Source organism: Hyaena hyaena, unplaced genomic scaffold, assembly GCF_003009895.1.
Source record: "Hyaena hyaena isolate Hyena2069 unplaced genomic scaffold, ASM300989v1 scaffold_12, whole genome shotgun sequence".
Classification (NCBI taxonomy): domain Eukaryota; kingdom Metazoa; phylum Chordata; class Mammalia; order Carnivora; family Hyaenidae; genus Hyaena; species Hyaena hyaena.
Window position 1 is genome coordinate 6,619,392 of NW_024080644.1, and position 20,844 is coordinate 6,640,235.

Below are 20,844 nucleotides of genomic sequence, written 5' to 3' on the forward strand. Positions count from 1 at the left end.
TGAGTTCAGGCCCTGCATCAGGCTCTGTGCTGGTAGCTCAGAGCCTGAAGCCTGAGAGATTCCCTCTCCCCCTCCTCCAATCACGCTCTGTTTCTCTCTATCCCGCAAAAATGAACAAATGTTAAAAAAAAATTTTTTCTTAATTAACAAGCTAAACTAAATAATGAATGGTTAAGGAATTCATGCATATGTAGTAAGCCAATCAGAAGAAGTAAAGGGACAATAATCAGAAAATTCAGTAAAGTGGCTATCTCTTAGGAGGGATAGGATCATGATGAAGCCTACAGATGACTTTAATGGTTACTGGTGGTGTTCTGATACTTAAGGTCAGTGGTGAATTTTTTTTTCTTTATTTGAGAGTGTGCAAGTGGGGGAGAAGGGCAGAGGGGCAAAAGAGAATCTCAAGCAGGCTCCACACGCAGCACAGAGCTTGGACGTGGGTCACGATCCCACAACCCTGGAATCATGACCTGAGATGAAATCAAGAGTCCAAGGCTCAACCAACTAACCACCCAGCCACCCTGTTTCATATTCTGCTTCACCACTTATATTAATTTCTATGAGCCAAAGTATTATATAATACGATTTTTAAACATAAATGGGCTGACTAGAGACACAAAACAAAAGTCACCACACGCATAAACTGGTTCCACAAACCGTTAACATACTCACCGGGTTAATTTCCACATCGGCAATCTCAACAGATCCACCAATCCTAAGGTCTATGACATTTCCATGGCGAATAGCAACCTTATTTAAGAGAAACATAACACTTTGTAGAAACCACATTAAAATCTCCTTGCATACTGCTAAACTGTTACCTGGCATTTCGTAGTATTTTAAAATTCAAATAATCATACCATATTATAAATGTCACAAGATTTATTCTGGTAGTTGTCATCGCATTTCTTGTTATGCAGAATTGATATTCCTAAGAGAAATGAGTGTTCAGCTCTCAAAAAGCTATACCACAAGCGGGACCAGATCACAGCTTATGAATGTGACGACAGAGTTCTACCCATTTAACTAGGTATTATTGCCACTCCCTGTATCCCTTTTGTATTTACCTAATTTCAATTGATTATTCAAAATTAAAACAGGCAGGGAACTGAGTACAAACATACTTCTTCCCATAGCAAAATACTAACATCCACAATGACCATAATAACAAAAGTAGCTAAAAAAAAAAAAAAGAGGCTGAGTAAATGGGCCAAGAATAGCGCTAAGCACATTGTCTTCTTATTAATCCTTGGTATCCTGTGAGGCCGTTAATATGGATACCCTAATTTGCAAGTCAGGAAAATTGAGGCTCAGAGAGGCAGAGTATTTTGCTTTTTTCTTGATGTCTCAAAACAGCAGTGGCTAAATTTGAACCAGGGACTAACAGAATATTCACCTGCCTCAGAGAAAATTAAGATAGTGAAATAAGAATTTAGTTGTATTAATTCCTACAAAATTAGAACTGTAGATTATCTGGACATGAAAGTATCTAAGCAAAATCTCATAAGCACAAAAAAACGCTTTCACTGAAAGCCTTACCTGTATAAGAATAGGGTAAAACAAATCTGGATTTTAATCTAAATATATATTTAAGACAGAGATATGAGTATATTTTACCCTTTCCAGAGAAAGTCAGGGACACTGTACTTTCTGTTATTGTATGAGTATATCGTACCCTGTCCACAGAAAGTCAGTGATACTGTACATAGGCAAAGAAACTCCAAACGATCATTTGTTCAAAATTATTAGGGAAAGCGATGTGCCAATTAGTTTTATTAACTGAATGACTATATTCCTAACATTATACAATTTCTAATCTGTATTTAAAGAATATATACTATAAAAACAAAATACTTGACTAAAATCATAAAAAGCATCATTTAATGATTCAGAGGAAATTACAAATCAACATGTTCTTCACTGATGGACCCCACACATCATCTCAACTCCTCATGGCTTTTACCCACCTCCACCATCATTGGTCATCCACTGAATCTACAACAGAAACTAACATAGAATTCGTGCCCAGTAAATATGTGTTGAGTAGATGAATAAATGAATCTTATTATATTATGTTAAAAAGGTAAGCATTGTAAAAACAGCATAACCTTCTAAAATACAGTAGAAATTAATCTTTTACTAAAATCTATATTTTAGTGGCCGTATTTTTTATGTTTTCCAGAATATTATATTAAAAAACTCTGCTCAAATCTCAGACCATATACGACAATATGTAATTTATACGCATCTTTCAATACATATTTCTTTATAAAAGAATACAATCATTAGATTGTTTACTTGGGACAATTTGTGGTGTTTACCATATTAATAATACTGTCATATTATTTAAGAATTAACTGTTGTGGGAAATTAAGGATAAAATGGAGGATATACCTAAAACTATTCATTTTGATTTGATAAGTGTACATATCATTTTTAATGTAAGTAAATATACACAGTTGATCATTAGATTGAAGATCAAGAGTATTCCATTCCTTGGGGGCTCCTGGGTGGCTCACTCAGTTAAGCGTCTGACTTCGACTCAGGGCATGATCTCGCAGGTTGTTGAGTTCGAGCCCTGTGTCTGGCTCTGTGATGACAGCTCAAAGCCTGGAGCCTGCTTTGGATTCTGTGTCTCCCTCTCTCTCTGCCTCTCTCTTCCTCCCCAACTCATTTCCTGTTTGTCTATCTGTCTGTCTCTCTCTCTCTCTCTCTCTCAAAAATAAACATTTAACATTTTTTTTAAAAAGACTATTCCTTTCCTTGAGTTTATAACATTTATCCGAGACTGTTTTATTTATTCTGTTTAGCAAACTCTTAAAGAAGGCTCTAAAAACAAGGTAATATCTTTTCATTTAAATACCTCCCAGAATATAAACTAGTAAACATTTCACGTATGCTATAAAATATAGATGTTAACGCTATATAGAATTTGCCTACAATTCATAAAGTCATTGAAGCTATTTAGAATTAACATTCCAAAAGAGATTAATTTTTCTTAAGGTATCTAGTTAAATCAAATATCTAATTAATGCCATGTAAAAAAGTCATCCTTTCCTCCGTGACTAAAGACGACTTAGCACAGCTTAGAGACACCAAGTATCATTCTAATTTCATGTGAAAAATGCCTCCTACTGATGATAGGTATCCATTTTAACTTAGTAGAAATTTCCATTATTAACTTTCACCTAAAATATTTTCTATAAATCCTCTTGCTGCTGCTAACCGTTTCTACAAGATTATACTGGTAAAGTTGCTTATTTTATAGATCTCTACAAACTGCATTTCTTAGAGGTAACTCAAGTGCTAAAAAAAATTACAAATTTTAAAACTTACTCATTAGTATCATAAACCATTAAATCATTAAAACCCATTTCCATTAGAAGAAATCATTAAAACAAATCTTCTAAGAATAAACACACACACATTTTATAGCATTATACCTACTATTATAAATCTCTTAAACAACCAAACAAATCCACAGAGACATAAATAAGGTATGAATAAACATACCTTTGCTCTTGTATCAAATTTTTCTGCTACGGTAGGTGTACAGGAGATATTGAGAACAGTTAGTCCCCCAAATGGAATTATTCCTTGTGATGGAACAATATTAATGGTAGGCAAAAGACTCTGGTCACAAACCTGTAATTGAAAATTTGAGGAAATGCTGCATTATCCCCTTAAAGTTAATGATCTAAAAGTTTTCATAGGAAAGCTTCCAAACTACTACCTAGAGAGAAAACCTTGGGCACAGGGCATCAGATGATTTTGTACTAAGTTTTCAAACACTAGACGCACAAATAAACTTCAAGAAGTGTTTGTATGCCTAACCCAGCAAACAGAACTTTCAGTGGTGGTAGCATCCAATTGCAATAAGATGATGAAGTTTATTGTCTGGAACATCTTCAAGACATTGCAAAACTTACAAGGACAAGACATATCTGGTAGAAAAGATGACTAAATTCCAGATGGTATTTTGATAGTTTGCCTTTTCCCTGATAGTAAATACTGAAAGTAAAGTTAGTGGGGGGGGGGGTGTCAAGATGATAACCCCCCTTTTCTTTGTTATTTCCTTGATAGCATGATGTCTAAGATATCGTTCTGATCTTCAAAAAAGTTCTAAGTACCTTACCAAAGGATTTATGGTGTGGTTTCTCAGAGGCTAATTTATGACTATCTACCAAGCCTGAAGCCAGAATAATTTAAAGGAAAATTGGCTAAGGTATTTTTGGAATGAGGGAGCAAAGAGACCTCAGAAGTAATTTTGAAGCAACAGAATAGAAAAAGGTATTTGCATTTTTTGTGTGTGGGCAGAAGACGACATGTAGATACAAAGCCTGAATAAAAGATCTCAAACACTAACCTCTATGGTCACTACCGGGAGACAAAATATTTTTTACCAAAAAGGATTCTATCACCACTTCAAACACCCCTCACCCTGTAATTTAAATCAGGAACAACTAGAAAAAGAGTATCTTTAGAAAGATCTTGCTCTAGGGTCCAGTTTCTAGCATAAGAGTCCTGATGACAAAGTGAAAATGAGAAGATAAGAAAAAACATGTAATTAAATATAGTTGAAATGGTAATGATGGATATTTTTTAAAGTGCTGCTTTTTTTTTTCAAATTATCTATTTTTTCAAGAAGACAAAATGACAGGAAGAAAAAGAGAGTGTAAGAAGGAAATGAGAGACTAAGGGAGGTTAAAAAAAAAAAAAGGGAGGAAAAAAATTTTTGTGGGAAATAACAAGGACAAAACTAGATGAAATGTACTCCATTAAGTCTCACATGAAATACCTAAATATTAGCATCAGCCAATTTACAAAGACTAAAGTAGCATCACCACAGTGTTCATGGCAAAAGATTAATTCAAATTACAATGTGATCTGATCCAAACAAGAGTCCAACATTCTACATTACCTTGAAATAAGCATGGTTTTGTCCTACATTGTGAAGAATGGCTTTCCTCCAAGTGGTTAAGCCTTGAGGGCTATTACTGAAGAGGATCCTTGGCTCCAAATATACAACCTTGGTGTGACCAACCTAATAATAAAAGAGAAGATATGATAGAAATAATAATAAATATTTTTTATTCCCTACCAAAAACTCAAATTTTTTCAGCTTCATGAACATTTCTAAAATATGAAGTTTTATCAGATGTTATAATGTATTTAAGAGAAAGGAAAAATTGAATGTAATGTCTAAAATGTAGTCCTAAAGTGAGGAAGGCATGGGGAATAATACAACTCAATGGAGGAAGTAAATCTGAGACTCAGAATCATATAGATTAATCACTGAAGGAGATCTTAGAGCTCATCTATCCAACTATGTACAGGGTGTCACCATGTACTCTCCAAAAGGAAAGAGTTCAAGAGTCCTTTAGCATGGGAAATACGTGCCAAATGAAATTATCCAGACACGTTTTTACTAGAAATCTTCTCTTAGCACTTAACATGCTGATAATGCACACTCTGCTTATCTGAGAATGAGGAGGTGGTTCACTGTGATTTAGAGTTACTTGGGCGCAGGACTCCTTAACCATGCACAAATAACTTGACAAACTACTGTATCATAGGACACTTTTTGACAATGCTGATATTATCCACCTCTCCTATTTCACAGGAAAGGAAACAATAACAAAGGGGAACTAGAACTCAATTAGTCCAATTCTTTATTCGGTGCTCTTTATACCAAATCCTATTATCTCTATCTATGATAAATTATTTATTGTCTTAGGAGGTTTTAATACTTTCTTATAATTACTTGAAGAATATGATTTGGGTAATTGGAACAATAGATTTCTAAACAAGGCTAACAGGGGCGCCTGGGTGGCTCAGTCGGTTAAGCGTTCGACTTTGGCTCAGGGTTGTGATCTCATGGTTTGTGGGTTCTAGCCCCATGTCAGGCTCTGTGCTGATAGCTCAGAGCCTGAAACATCCTTCAGATTTTGTGTCCCCCTCTCTGCCTCTCTCCTGCTCACCTCTCTCTGTCTCTCTCAAAAATAAATAAAATTTTAAAAAAAATTTAAGTTTTTTTTTAAAAATAAACAAAGCTAACAGATGACAAAGCGGTCAAGTAAATCCTTCATAAATTAATGACCATGAATATTTTATTTAATCACTTCATGTTCCTCCATCTTTACTTTCTTAAGAGAAACAGTTCACAATTCATTTAACTTTAAGAATCTCAAGAATTTATCATAAAATAATCTAACCCATTATTCTGAGATCTCAGACTTTATTCTTAACCAATCGTAGTGTAGGGAAAGTAGATAAATTTTAACAAAGGGTAAGAGCAAAGACTGTGGAAGCAAACAGATCTGGATAAAAATTCTATCTAGAGCATTTACTTCATGTGTGAACTTGTACTCATTAATTACCCACTCTAATCCTCCATTTCCTCATCCATCAACTGAGTCATAAGTACAGCCTTACAGAGTTGTTATCAAGATTAAATTAGACAATACATTAACAGCATTTAGCATCCTGCCTGACACAAATTAATAAATGATATTACTAATGTAAAGCCTAAACTACTAAAGTGCTCATCTTTTATCTGTTAGAAAAAATACACATGGGGTGTATGAGCAAATTTATATTAGTAACTTTATCATACACAGTTATGAAAGCAACAGTTAAAGAACTGTGTGCATTTATTCACCAAAATACATCTATAAGAATGTCAACAGAAGCACTATTATAGTAGTAAAAAATCTGAAACAATCCAAATCCCCATCAGCTGTGTGATGGAAAAATAATGGTATACTCACACAATTGAATGCTATTCAGAAAGGAGAATGAATACACTGTTACTACATATATCAGAATAGACAAAGCCCACAAACCTAATGATGAACAAAAGAAGGCAGACATAGAAGAGAACACATGCTTTGATTACACTGATATAAAGTTCACAACCAAGATTAATCTATGCCCTTAGAAGTATGGATAGTGATGACTCTGGCAGGGACAGAGTGAATGGAAGTGTGAACTAGGGAGAAGGGGGTAGTTCTTTTGGGATATTAGTCCTATCCTGTTTCTTGATCTGGTTGATCTAGGTGTGAGTTACAAAGGTGCCATCAGTCTGGAAAGACCGAATGACATGGAAGTCATAAATATATGTATACTTTTCTGTATGTATACTATATACTTCAACAGAAAGTTTTTAAAAGAATAGTAAGTAATTTTAACATAGGGAATGCAGTAAGGTCCTGCTGATTTCAAGCCTAGAGCAGAGGAAAGACCCTACTGATTTCTGACTGCCAGTTGCCATCATTAAAGTGGCTGAATCTCTTATCTCTTAAGGCTATGAGCTCCTTCATAGCTGAAATACTTAAGAGCATGATCATGGCCTGAAGATAGAGACAAGATATAATAAAACAGCACTGGCTTGTGTCAAATTACTAAGAATATTGGAAAGAAAAATTGGTACACAAGTAAAGTGGATTCTTGGTGATTACAAGGCATGAAGTAAAGGCCTTCTGGGCTCTACCATAGACAGAAAGTTAAAATTAACATACTGCAGCTTTAACTTTACTCATTTTTATTATAAGCAGTATATTCCATAAAAATAAGAAATTCCATAGCTCCTTACTATGTCAGCTACAGGATTCATTTGATACTGAATTATTAATTACTACTAGAATTCTAACAAGGAATTATAGTAGGACAAAAATATAATTTTTCTATTTTTCTTTTCTTTCTGTTAATAAAATAACTAAGTTTCAAGTGGCTCTCGTGCTATTTTATGTTTATAAAGGCTCTAATAACCTAGAACCACTGACATCAATGTCTTGGATTTCTGAGTTAATTCTAGGCAACACAACACAATTTTTTAGTAAAGTCTTCATTTATGGTAGAGAAGTGGTACCAAGAGGATGGGTAATTCGGTTAAATAAATACTGCAAGCAAAATCAGTTTTACAAACATGGAATATATACCCAACTATACACACATGTATATGCCCAACCAATTTAGAGTCCTCAAAATAAAAATCATATCCAAAGGAAATCATTACTTGGGCAACACATTTTAGGGTCATCGTGTTTCCTTCATTGACATGAAGAACAAATTCTCCCTTTTCTGGAGAACTGAAACCCGGCTGCCATGTTACTTCACATTCCAAGGAGGAGTATGGTTCAACAGTGCCTACAGAAGATTTAGAAAGAACAGACATGGGCCACATTTTAATTGCATTTATTTTACTATCCAAGATAAGAGCTGGGATAAAATTGAAATGACATTATATAACAAACTATTTAAATTAAGTTCAAAATATAGGGAAATACTCTTTGAGAGATTATCAAATGAGTCCAGACCTATTGTTTGATTAAAATCTAAAATGCATACCTTAGTTTCCAATTTTATTAAACAGATCAAGATAGTTAACAAAAAGTATGCCAACATTTAGCAAAATTTCTCCTTCACGTTTCCCAACACTCTGAAATACTTATTAAAATCAGACACTCATTCAGATTTCAGAGAGAGGAAATTATAATTATCAGAGGCTTTTTGGTTTTTATATGTTCACAGTCCTAGAGATAGAACTTCTGATGTTGCTATTAGTAATTAGCATATGTCTATAACTCAAATATATTGAGAACCCAGGATATATGAGGCACATTTGGTGCGGGCTGCTTTATCTGTTTAAATTCATCATTTCCTTTGGAGTAAGAAAATAGTATTTCATGGAAAGAATGACTTAGAAGTTCTTCGTCCAAAGGAACCTGAGATTCAAATGCACAGGACATTGAACAGAATGAGGAGTAAGCATCACAAATATACTTTGCCTTAGGGTGAGGTTCATTTTCATGTGATGGCAGTTTCCATAATCTTAAAACATATAGTACCTACCTCTTAGTTTTGCAGTGGCCAAGTGGGGAGACAACAAGACATGTTGTTACATGTTACATGTTACAATTGCCATAGTATGTGATGCCAGGAAAGTACCCAGTGCCAGATTTTATCGTTAACACTGCTGAGTGTCAGTCCTCTGGAAGGCACAGTCATTTATAGTAAGAAAAGAAACTGCTCAGGGAAAAGATAACAGTCTGAGAACATCACAGGAGCTCCCAGTGGAGACAGAACCCACTTACACCAAACCCTGTCACAACGTGCTGGGTAAGTGCTTATCTACCAGAGTAGGACTGACCCCAACCAAAACAGACGGCCTCTGCTCCAGAAAAGCCAGAACAGCTGCTGGTACCAGGAACCAAGAGACAACTGTCCTGTCGTTTTGTATGTTAGTCTGGTTTCTAAATTTTTTTCTCTTTTCCCTTCTACCATTGTCCATTTTTTTAACCTCTTTCCTTTGTAATCAGGCTCATCATTCCTGATTTCACTTTTAGTCAATTCTTATTGTGTGTGTGTGTGTGCGTACATATTTATATTTTTTTTCCTTTCTTTCATTCTCTGTTCTGGTTGTTTATTTGCTTTATCAGGCATTTTAACTCTATATTTTTACATCTTTTCTGTATCTTCTTTATTTTCCTCTCTCTCTCTCTCTCTCTCTGGATTAAGCCTGATACTTTCTTTGATTCCCTGCCTGGTGGGTTTTTTTTTTTCCCACCTCTGTCATTTCTCTCTTTGTATGGGAAGAGTCTTCTTCCCCTGACCACTTTTTCCTTTTTTTCAGGCTTCCTTCAATGAAAAGAAATCAAAGCACACCTGGTGGAAGGTCAAATCCACCACTCCGAGCAGTGGGATAAAGCAACCAAGGATGCAATAATGGAGTCCACGCAACACACGTCAAAAACACTTCCGGAAGTACCAGGCCCTGGACAGTGTATAACCCCTTTTTAACATAGTAGTACTTGCAGGTACAGGATTCATAACAAGCATTTAAAACATAGAGAAAACATAAACCTAGCCAAAATGACAAAACGGAATGATTATCCTCAAGAGAAATTCAAGGAAGAAATGACAGCCAGAAAAGTGCTGAAAAGAGATATAAACAATATATCTGAACATTCATATAGTACAGCAGTCATAAGACTAATAGCTAGGCTTTTAAAAAGCATAGAAGACAGCAGAGAATCTATTGCTACAGAGATCAAGGACCTAAGAAACAGGATGAATTAAGAAAACGCTGTAAATTAGATACAAAATGAACTGATGCAGTGACAGCAAGGATGGGAGAAGCTGAGGAGAGAATAGGGAAAACAGAAGATAAAATTATGGAAAACGATGAAGCTGAGAAAAGGAGAGAAAGGAAATTACTAGATAATGAGGGGAGAATTAGAGACCTAAATGATTCAATGAAATGAAATAATATCCATATCATAGGAGTTCCAAAAGGAGAGAGAAAGGGGCAGAGGATTTATTTGAACGAATAGAAGAGAAATTCCCTAATCTTGGGAAGGACACAGACATCCAAGGCTAGGAGGCAGAGAACTCCCTTCAAAGTCGACAAAAACAAGTCAACACTACAACATATCATAGTGAAACTGGCAAAATACAAAGATAAAGAGAGAATTCTGAAAGCAGCTAGGGACAATAGGACCTTAACAAACAACTACAGACACATAACAGTAGTAGCAGACCTGTCCACTGTAACTTGGCAGGCCAGAAGGGAGTGGCAGAAAATATTCAAGGTGCTGAATAGGACAAATATGCAGCCAAGAATCTACCCAGCAAGGCTGTCATGTGGAATAAAAAGAGAGATAAAGGCTTTCCCAGACAAACAAAAACTAAAGGAGTTCATGACCACTAAACTAGCCCTGGAGGGGATCCTAAGGGTGACTGTGTGAATGGAAAACAGCAAAGACTACAAAAGACCATACACATCACCATAAGCACGAAATCTACACATAACACAATGACACTAAATCCATAACTTACAATAATCACTCTGAAAGTAAAGGGACTAAATGCCCACAGCAAAAGACATAGGGTATCAGAATTGTTTAAAAAATTTTTTTAATTAAAAAAAAAACAAAAAAAAAAAAAACCAAGATCCATCTGTTCGCCCTGCGAGGACACCTGCAGATTGAAGTGAGGGGATGGAGAGCCATCTATCATGCTACTGGATGTCAAAAGAAAGCCAGAGTAGCCATACTGATATCAGACAAACTAGATTTTTAAAACAAAGACAGTAACAAAAAATGAAGAAGGGCATTATATCATAATTAATGGATCAATCAAGAGCTAACAATTATAAAACGTTATGCCCCCAACATGAAAACACCCAAATATATAAATCAGTCACAAACAAAAATGAATGTACAGATAACAATACTGTGATTGTAGGGGGCTTTAATACACCACTTACAGCAATGGACAGATCATTGAGACAGAAATCAATAAGGAAACAATGGCTCTGAATGACATATTAGACCAGATGGGTTTAACAGATATATTCAGAACTTTTCATACAAAAGCAGCACAATAAACATTCTTCTCGAGTGCACACAGAACATTCTCCAAAACAGATCACATACAGGGTCACAAAACAGCCCTCAACAAATATAAAAGCACTGAGATCATACCATGCGTATTTTCAGATCACAACGCTATGAAACTTGAAATCAACCACAAGAAAAAACTTAGAAAGCCTCCAAATACATGGAAGTTAAAGAACATCTTACTAAAGAATGAATGGGCCAACCAGGAAATTGAAGAAGAAATTTAAAAATACATGGAAACAAATGAAAATGAAAACACGACAGTCCAAACCCTGTAGGATGCAGCAAAGGCAGTCGTAAGAGGAAAATACACTGCAATCCAAGCCTATCTCAAGAAGCAAGAAAGGTCCCAAATACAGAACCTAACCTTACATCTAAAGGAACTAGAAACAATGCAACAAAGAAAGCCCAAAGCCAGCTAATAAAGAGAAATAATAAGGATTAGAGCAGAAATAAACAATACAGAATCCAAAGAAGTAGAACAGATCAATAAATCTAAGAGTCAGTTTCTAGAAAGAATAAACAAAATTGATAAATCCCTAGACAGAGAGAGAGAGGACCCAAATAGATAAAATCACAAATGAAAGAAGAGACATCACAACCAACACCACAGAATTACAAACTATTAGAGAAGACTATGAAAAATTATATGCCAACAAACTGGACAATCTGCAAGAAATGGATAAATTCTAAGACACCCATACACTACACCAAAACTCAAAAGGGAAAAAACAGAAAATATGAACAGACCCGTAAGTAGTGAAGAAACTGAATCGGTTATCAAAATCTCCCAACAAATCAGAGTCCTGGGCCACATGGCTTCACAGGGGAATCTTACCAGACATTCTAAGCAGAGTTAATAGCTGTTCTTCTCAAGCTGTTCCAAAAAATAGAAATGGAAGGAAAGCTTCCAGACTCATCTATGAAGCCAGAATTACCTTGATTCCAAAGCCAGACAAAGACCCACTAAAAACGAGAATTACAGGACAATATCCCTGATGAACATGAATGCAAAAATTTTCAACAAGATACTAGCAAATCAAATTCAACAGTATATTAAAAGAATTATTCACCATGATCAAGTGGGATTCATAACTGGGCAAATCAATGAATGTGATACATCACATTAATGGAAGAAAGGATAAAATGATCCTGCCAATAGATGCAGAAAAAGCATTTGACAAAATACAGCATTCTTTCTTGATAAAAACCCTCAAGAAAGTAGGGATAGAAGGAACATGCCTTAATATCATAAAAGCCATATATGGAAGTCTCACAGCTAATATCATCCTCGACGGGGAAAAAGTGAGAGCCTTCCCCCTGAGATCAGGAATACAGCAGGGATGTCCACTTTCACCACTGTTGTTTAACACAGTGTTAGAAGTCCTAGTCTCAGCAATCAGACAACAGAATGAAATAAAAGCATCCAAATTGGCAAAAAAAGAAGTCAAATGTTCACTTTTTGCAGATATGATACTCTACATGGAAAATCCAAAAGATTTCACCCAGAAATTGCTAGAAGTGATACATGAGTTCAGCGAAGTCACAGCATATAAAATCAATGTGCAGAAATTGGTTGCATGTCTGTACACCAATAATGAAGCAACAGACAAAGATATCAAAGAATCAATTACATTTACAATTGTACCAAGAACCACAAAATATCTAGGAATAAACCTAACCAAAGAGGTGAAAAATCTATACACTGAACACTATAGAAAGCTTATGAAAGAAATTGACGAAGACACAAGAAAATGGAAAAATATTTTGTGCTCATGGATTGAAAGAACAAATATTGTGGTTTTTTTTTTTTAATAATTTTTTTTTAATGTTTTATTTATTTCTAGGAGAGAGAGAGACCACGTGAGCAGGGGAGGGTCAGAGAGAGAGGGAGTGACAGACCCTGAAACAGGCTCCAGGCTCCGAGCTGGCAGTCAGCACAGAGCCCGACGCGGGGCTCGAACCCACGAACCGCGAGATCATGACCCAAGCAAAAGTCAGACGCTTAACCGACTAAGCAACCCAGGCGCCCCGAAAGAACAAATATTGTTAAAACGTTGGTAGTACCCAAAGCAATCTACATATTCAATGCAATTCCTATCAAAATAACAGTAGCATTCTTCACAGAGCTAGAACAAACAATCCTAAAATTTGTGCAAAACCAAAAAAGACCCTGAAAGCCAAAGCAATCTTGAAAAAGAAAACCAAAACTGGAGGCACCAGAATTCCAGAATTCAAGATGTATTACAAAGCTGTAATCATCAAGACAGTATAGTACTGGCACAAAAGGAGACACCAAGATCAATGGAACAGAAAAGAGAACCCAGAAATGGACCCACAAATGTATGGCCAACTAATCTTTGACAAAGCAGGGAAGAATTTCCAATGGACAGTCTTTTCAGCAAATGGTGTTGGGAAAACTGGACAGCGACATGCAAAAAAATGAACCTGAACCACTTTCTTACACCATACACAAATATAAACTCAAATGGATGAAAGACCTAAACATAAAACAGGAAGCCATCAAAATCCTAGAGGAGAAAGCAGGCAACAACCTCTCTGACCTTGGCCGCAGTAACCTCTTACTCAACGTGTCTCCAGAGGCAAGGGAAACAAAAAGCAAAAATGAACTAGTGGGCCCTCATCAAGATAAAAACCTCCTGCACGGTGAAGGAAACAATCAGCAAAACTAGAAGGCAAATGAGAAAATGGGAGAAGATACTTGCCACTGACATATCAGATAAAGGGTTAGTATCCAAAATCTGTAAGGAAGTTATCAAACTCAACCCAAGAAACACATAATCCAGTGAAGAAATTACATGCAAAAGACATGAATAGACACTTTTCCACAGAAGACATCCAGATGGCTAACAGACACATGAAAAAATGCTCATCACTCACCATCAGGGAAATACAAATCAAAACCACAATGAAATACCAACTCACACCTGTCAGAATGGTAAAATCAACTCAGGCAACAACAGAAGTTAGCAAGGACCAGAAGAGGAACCCTTCTGCACTGCTGGTGGGAACATAAACTGGTGCAGCTCCTCTAGAAAACAGTCTGGAGGTTCCTCAAAAAATTAAAAATACAACTACCCTACAACCCAGCAATTGCACTACTGGGTATTTATCCAAAGATACAGGTGTGATGGTTCAAAGGGTCATATACACTCCAATGTTGATAGCAGCTCTACTGACAAAAGCAAAGTATGGAAAGAGGCCAAATGTCCATCGCCAGATGAACAGATAAAGAAGACATGGTGTATGTATGTATTATATATATATAATACATATATACACCCACATACACACAATGAAGTGGTATATATTTATATATACACATATATACACAAAATGGAGTATTACTCGGCAATCAAATAGAATGAAATCCTGCCATCTGCAACAACGTGGATGGAATTAGAGTATATTATACTAACTGAAATTAGAGAAAGACAAATATCATGACTTCACTCATGTGGAATTTAAGATACAAAACAGGTGAACATAAGGGAAGGGAAGGGAAGCAAAAACAATATAAAAACAGGGAAGGGACAAAACATAAGAGACTCTATTTTTAAAATTTTTTTAATGTTTATTTATTTTTTGAGAGAGAGACAGAGTATAAGCAGAGGAGGTGCAGAGAGGGGGAAACACAGAATCAGAAGCAGGCTCCAGGCTCTGAGCTGTTAGCACAGAGTACAACACAGGGCTCGAACCCGTGGACTGGAAGATCATGACCTGAGCCAAAGGTGGCTGCTTAACCAACTGAGCCACCCAGGTGCCCCTAAGAGACTCTTAAATATAGAGAACAAACCAAGGGTTACTGAAGGGGTTGTGGGTGGGAGAATGGGGTAAAAGGGCAAGGGACATTAAAGAGGACACTTGGGATGAGCACTGGGTGTTTTATGTAGGGATCAATGACTGGATTCTACTCCTGAAATCATCATTGCATTATATGCTAACTAACCTCGATGTAAGTTTAAATAAACTTTTTTAAAAAATGGTTACAACAGGACTGGCTGTCTCAGTTGGAAGAGCATGTGACTCTTGATCTCAGGGCTATGAGTTCAAGCCCCATGTTGGGTGTGGAGATTACTAAAAAAATAAACAAATAAACTAAAAAAGGAAAACAAAAGTATATGCCCCAGTGACCCTATCTGATTTGTTTCCTTTTTTAGGACCATTATACAGTCCCCACTCGATAAATGATTACTGCCTGAGAACATGAATAAATAAGTGTCTAAATCAAACAAATAGAATAAACTATTACCTTTAGCTGGACGAATGGAAAATGCCATTCCTCTTTCTGTGTCTACTGGTTGCCATTCAAATTTGGCGAAATAATTCTGATGGTTATACAAACCAACTGTCCCCATAAAACATGTTTTCACTGAGAAGCCTTGTGGTCTCAAAACTAGCTCTTTAGAAGATAGCTCCAGCTCTACTGGCATGACGACGGCCATCACCAGGATATGCCCACCAGGTATATTGTTCACTGTAAAGGTGAATGACCTGTAACACAGCAGAAGCATGCCAACTTAACTGATAATAGCTATTTGCAATTACAGAATTCAGTTACATGTAAAAATGCATATATTATTAACATCTGCAATTCTTAGTAAGCAATACATCAAAATATTTATGGTAGGCTACCATTGAATTATCAATCTACAAATCGATGCGTGTATTGTTTCTATGTTTGAGGACCAAATATAACATATGCTATAATTACTGAAGCAAAAAATGCATATTCTACAAAAGGACACTTAAATTCTCGCATATAGAAATTAAAAAATAAATCCTACTTCCAAAATTTTCCAATGGTGGGAGATTCAAATACCATTGAAATGTAAGTACTAGCTGTCGGTGGAATCACATATGAAAATTGGTTGGTTTTCTGAAGTTCTTTCAAATTAATATCTAGCTGGATCAAAATATGCATAGGGAGCATATTAACAACATGCAGTAGACGAGTATTTGTGGAGTTCACACATATATCACCAAAATTAAGGACAGAGGGCCCTGAAAAAATGAAAAGTTATTAGGTTTAGTGTTGGCAAATGTACTGTTATTTTTTTAAGTCTTCATATTATATTTTCATCAATTAATTTATAAAAATGATACTTAGAAAACTACTTACTGTATTATCAGAAGTTACTAACCAAGATTTTTATCTAAATGTCCGTAATTTGGTATTTGGAGATTGCTGGCTAAAATTAAATATAAACATATCCTCATTATGTGGCAAATTGTAGAGAAAAATTATTGGCATTCTTTATAACTCAGTACATGAATTTTCACTACAACACTTTCTCCACATCCATCAATACATTTATGTTCATTTATCCAGAATTTAGAGAAATGGGTAATTTTCCCACTAATTAGTACTTGTTTTCTCTTTTAAATGACAAAAGTTTTTATATCATTACAATTTTAATAATTATGTCTTATTCTACTTTTTTAACAAATCAATTTAATCAGAACTGATATAGAATGAGCTGTATGTGTTTAAAGTGTAGAATTTCCTAAGTGTTGACATATGTATACACCTGTATATAGCACTAACTGATTATATTAAAAAAAAAAAAGTATAAACTTACGCTTCTACCTCAAGAAGCTAGGGGGAAAAATGAATAATCCAAATAAAAGATACAGAGCAAAGAGAAGGAAATGACAAATACAAGAAATCACTGAAATTAAAACCAGAAAACTATAGAGAAAATCAATGAAACCAAATGCTGGTTCTTTGAAATGACCAATAAAACTGATAAACCCCTACTGAGACTTAAAAAGAATAACAAGAAAAACATAAATTTTCAATATTAAGAAGAAGAGAGGCTATATCATTACAGATGTTTCAGACCCAGACATTAAGAGGATAATTTGGGAATGCTTTAAACAATTCTATGCACATAAAGGGGATGTCTTTGATAGAGGGGATAGATTCCTGGAAAATCACAAACTATCAAAAGTCTCCTAAAATGGTACAGATTATCTGAACAGTCCTACAACTATTAATGAAAATGAATTTGTAATTAAACATCCTCTGGGAATGAACTCTCCTTTCCCAGATGGTTTCTCTGAAAAACTCAAACATTTAAAGAGCAATATAATTCTACATACTCTCTTTCAGAATACAGAAGAAGAATGAACACTTTCTAACTCTCTGAACTCAGGTTATGAGGACAATGTTAATGTGGGAAAAAAAGACAATAAAAATAAACTTTAAAAAAGCAAAACTGCAGACCAATAATACATTTTATGAAAAGAGCTACAAAATTCTAGATTCTACTAGACATTATGTCTACTGTCAAGTAGACATAAAAGAAAGTGGGAAGAATCTGAGACAGAAATACTGTACAAAAAAATACATGTTGTGAAAGAGGAATGGAGAGAGAAAATGAGACAGAAAGTATGGCTACAGAAACCGAATTTCAAATCCACTCCTTTCCACTAAATACTGGGCAATCTGATCAAGGTTTACCACCTCTCTGGGCCTCACTTTATTCATCTCTAAAGTGGAAATAAAAGCAATTACCTTATAAGTCGCTTACATCATTTAAAGGATTAAATAAGATCATGTTTGTACACTGTTCAACATAATGCCTGGCCTTTAATATGTATTAATAAATCGTAACTTAAAACCAAAGTGACTGGTCATTCGCTGATGAAGCAAACAATACTATGCATAACATCCAATGTTGCCCAAATTTTACAAGTTTTCACTGTCTCAATTAATCTCCAAATCCTCTACTGTGCCTCTGGACAATCACTTTAATTTTTAAAAATATACATATTGAGCAAAATTTTCTGAAACTGTAATCTCCTTTGATAGTGCCAGTCCCTGTTCTGTGCAGAGGCTCAAAAAAACCCTTTCAGGTATAAAAATGAGAGTGATACAAAATTCTCACCCTCAGAGTTGCTGACCTTGTAAACTCACACAGGGGCCCTGTCCCCAGAGAGAGGGTCATTATTTAAATACTTAAGGGTGCCTGGGTGGCTCAGTTGGTTAAGCGTCTGATTCTTGATTTTAGCTCAGGTCATGATCTCACAGGTTCATGAGTTCGATCCCCACATCGGGTTCTGTACTGATGGGGTGGAGCCTGCTTGGGATTCTGTTTCCCTCTCTCTCTCTCTCCTCTGCTTGCTATCTCTCTCAAAACAAATGACAATAAATTTTAAAGTAACACAATATAACATAAAATACTTAGGATACCAGGTAAGGAAGACAGAGCTGGTGGAGGAGTTGTAGAGGGGACACTAAACACTGCCCTCTAACTTTGCTCCCTTTGAATCTGTATAGGTTTGCTTGTCTGATTAGTCAGTCACTAATTTGGAAGACACAGCTTACCATCCAATAAAGAAAGGCAAGTCCCTGGGACTATAAAGCCTAGTACCTATCACATGTCTGGCACAAGAGAGAGGCCCAGTGAACGTTGTGTGACCTGAAATGAACTCCATATGCAAACCCTAGACAGGCAATGAACTAACGAGGTCCCAGTCTGCCACACGGAAGTGCCTCATTGTCACTGTGTGGCAGGGAGCTTTAGCTCCAGTGCTCTTATAGCACTGAGTCCTATTTCCCATTCAGAAACTCAGTGAATGGTGACAGATTCCAACTCTTTTTACCAGTCCATGTCACCTGCTTTCCCCAGAGCCAGATTCCGCTTTGGGCATTTCCCATAGTCCTCACTGATCTGAGGACTTGGCCTCTGAGCAGCCATACATAATACATAATAAGCTATCACCACCCAGATACTTAATCACTTCCCATTGTGTTGCCTCTGGCCTTGTACCTCTTTGGACATCACCTGCAGTCTGGATAATTTAAGAATTGGTATTTGGTGTTTTGTGTGCTGGGTTCTCCCTAAAGGGAGAATCAGCAAATCCATGTCAATTAAATCATCCTCTGCCCACATCTCCCTCAGGACCACCCTAATCCTGCCTAGAATGAAATGCCAACTTCCTCTTCAGCCTAGCACAGACTACTATTTCTTTAACCATAATCATCCTTTAATAGGCTCCGTGAAAATGACCTAGGGAGGGACATTGTTCAGCGTCTCTGCAAAGGTAAAAAGGAGTTGTCACTTGTTTCTTAATTTAGGGATGTTCTCAGAATAATAATTATCTCAATGGCAAACATTCAGAGAATGACCTGAGATTTGAATACCGGTTGGGGCAAGGAAAAGATCCAGAAGGAAGACAAAGTAGGTCTTAATAAGATCCTATTTATAGCTATAATAGCCAAAGCAATCTTGAATTAAAAAAGTAAATTTGGGGTCTCAGTTAGTTAAGCGTCTGACTTTGGCTCAGGTCATGATCTCCTGGTTTGTGAGCTCAAGCCCCATGTCAGGCTCTGTGCTGACGGCTCAGAACCTGGAGCCTGCTTCACATTCTGTGTCTCCCTCTCTCTCCCCCTCCCGTTTCCTCTCTCCCTCCCTCTCCCTCTCCCTCTCTCTCTCAAATATAATAAACATTTAAAAAAAATTTTTTAAAGCAAATTTGGAGGATTTACACTTATCAATTTCAAAACTTACTCTAAAGGTACAGTATCAAAGTGTAGAACTGTCATGAGGATAGACATACAGATCAATGGAACAGAAGTGAGACTCTGGAAATAAACCCTAACATATATGGTTAATTGATTTTAGACAAAGGTGCCAAGGTAATTCAATGAGGAATGATAACATTTTCAACAAATGGTGCTGGGACAATTGCATATCCACATACAACAATATGAATTTAGACTCTTAACTTACTACCTAAAAATTAACTCAAAAGGAACTGTGGATCTTAAATCTAAGATCTAAAAGTATAAACAGTTTAGAAGAAAACAAGAAAAAATACTTGTGACATTGAGTTAGGTACAGATTTCTTGGGCAAGAAATCAGAAGCAAGATCTAGAAAAGAAAAAACTTAAATTGATAAATTCAATTTCATTTAATGTAAAAACTTCTGTGTTAAGGAACATTATTTAAAAAAACAAAAAACAAAACCAAGCCACACACTTTGGAAATCATGTATTTGATAAAGGACTTGTATCCAGAACATATAAACAATTGGTACAAATCTATAAGAAGGCAGCAAATATTCAAATTAAAAAGTGGGCTAAGAATTTGAAAGACACTACTCCAAGGGGTATATATATTTATGTCTATTTAAATGCATGAAAATCTATTCATCATCTTAGTCACGAGGAAAATGCAAATCAAAACCACAGTGAGAACATTTCCCATCACAAGGATGGCTATAATCAAAAAGAAAATAACAGCTGCTTGTGAGAATGTGGAGGAACTATAATCCTCATACATTGTTGGTGGGACTGTAACTTGGTGCACTTTGGAAAGTTTTTGGTAGTTTCTTGAAATGTTAGACATAAATTTACCACACAACTCAGCAATTCCATTCCTAGGAATCTAACCAAAAGAAATGAAAACAT

The 20,844-nt window shown here is 35.9% G+C and overlaps 1 protein-coding gene across 1 annotated transcript in view; it reads right to left on the bottom strand.

The window, feature by feature from the left end:
* Positions 1 to 20,844, bottom strand: part of CFAP47 (cilia and flagella associated protein 47) — a 500,885-nt gene that overhangs the window by 435,256 nt on the left and 44,785 nt on the right. The window contains exons 14-19 of the mRNA XM_039256279.1: positions 16,211 to 16,427; positions 15,676 to 15,917; positions 8,018 to 8,148; positions 4,922 to 5,044; positions 3,514 to 3,645; positions 673 to 750 (exon numbers count right to left, since the gene is read on the bottom strand). Coding sequence (XP_039112210.1) covers positions 673 to 750; positions 3,514 to 3,645; positions 4,922 to 5,044; positions 8,018 to 8,148; positions 15,676 to 15,917; positions 16,211 to 16,427 — 923 coding nt within the window. The remainder of the gene's footprint in view (positions 1 to 672; positions 751 to 3,513; positions 3,646 to 4,921; positions 5,045 to 8,017; positions 8,149 to 15,675; positions 15,918 to 16,210; positions 16,428 to 20,844) is intronic.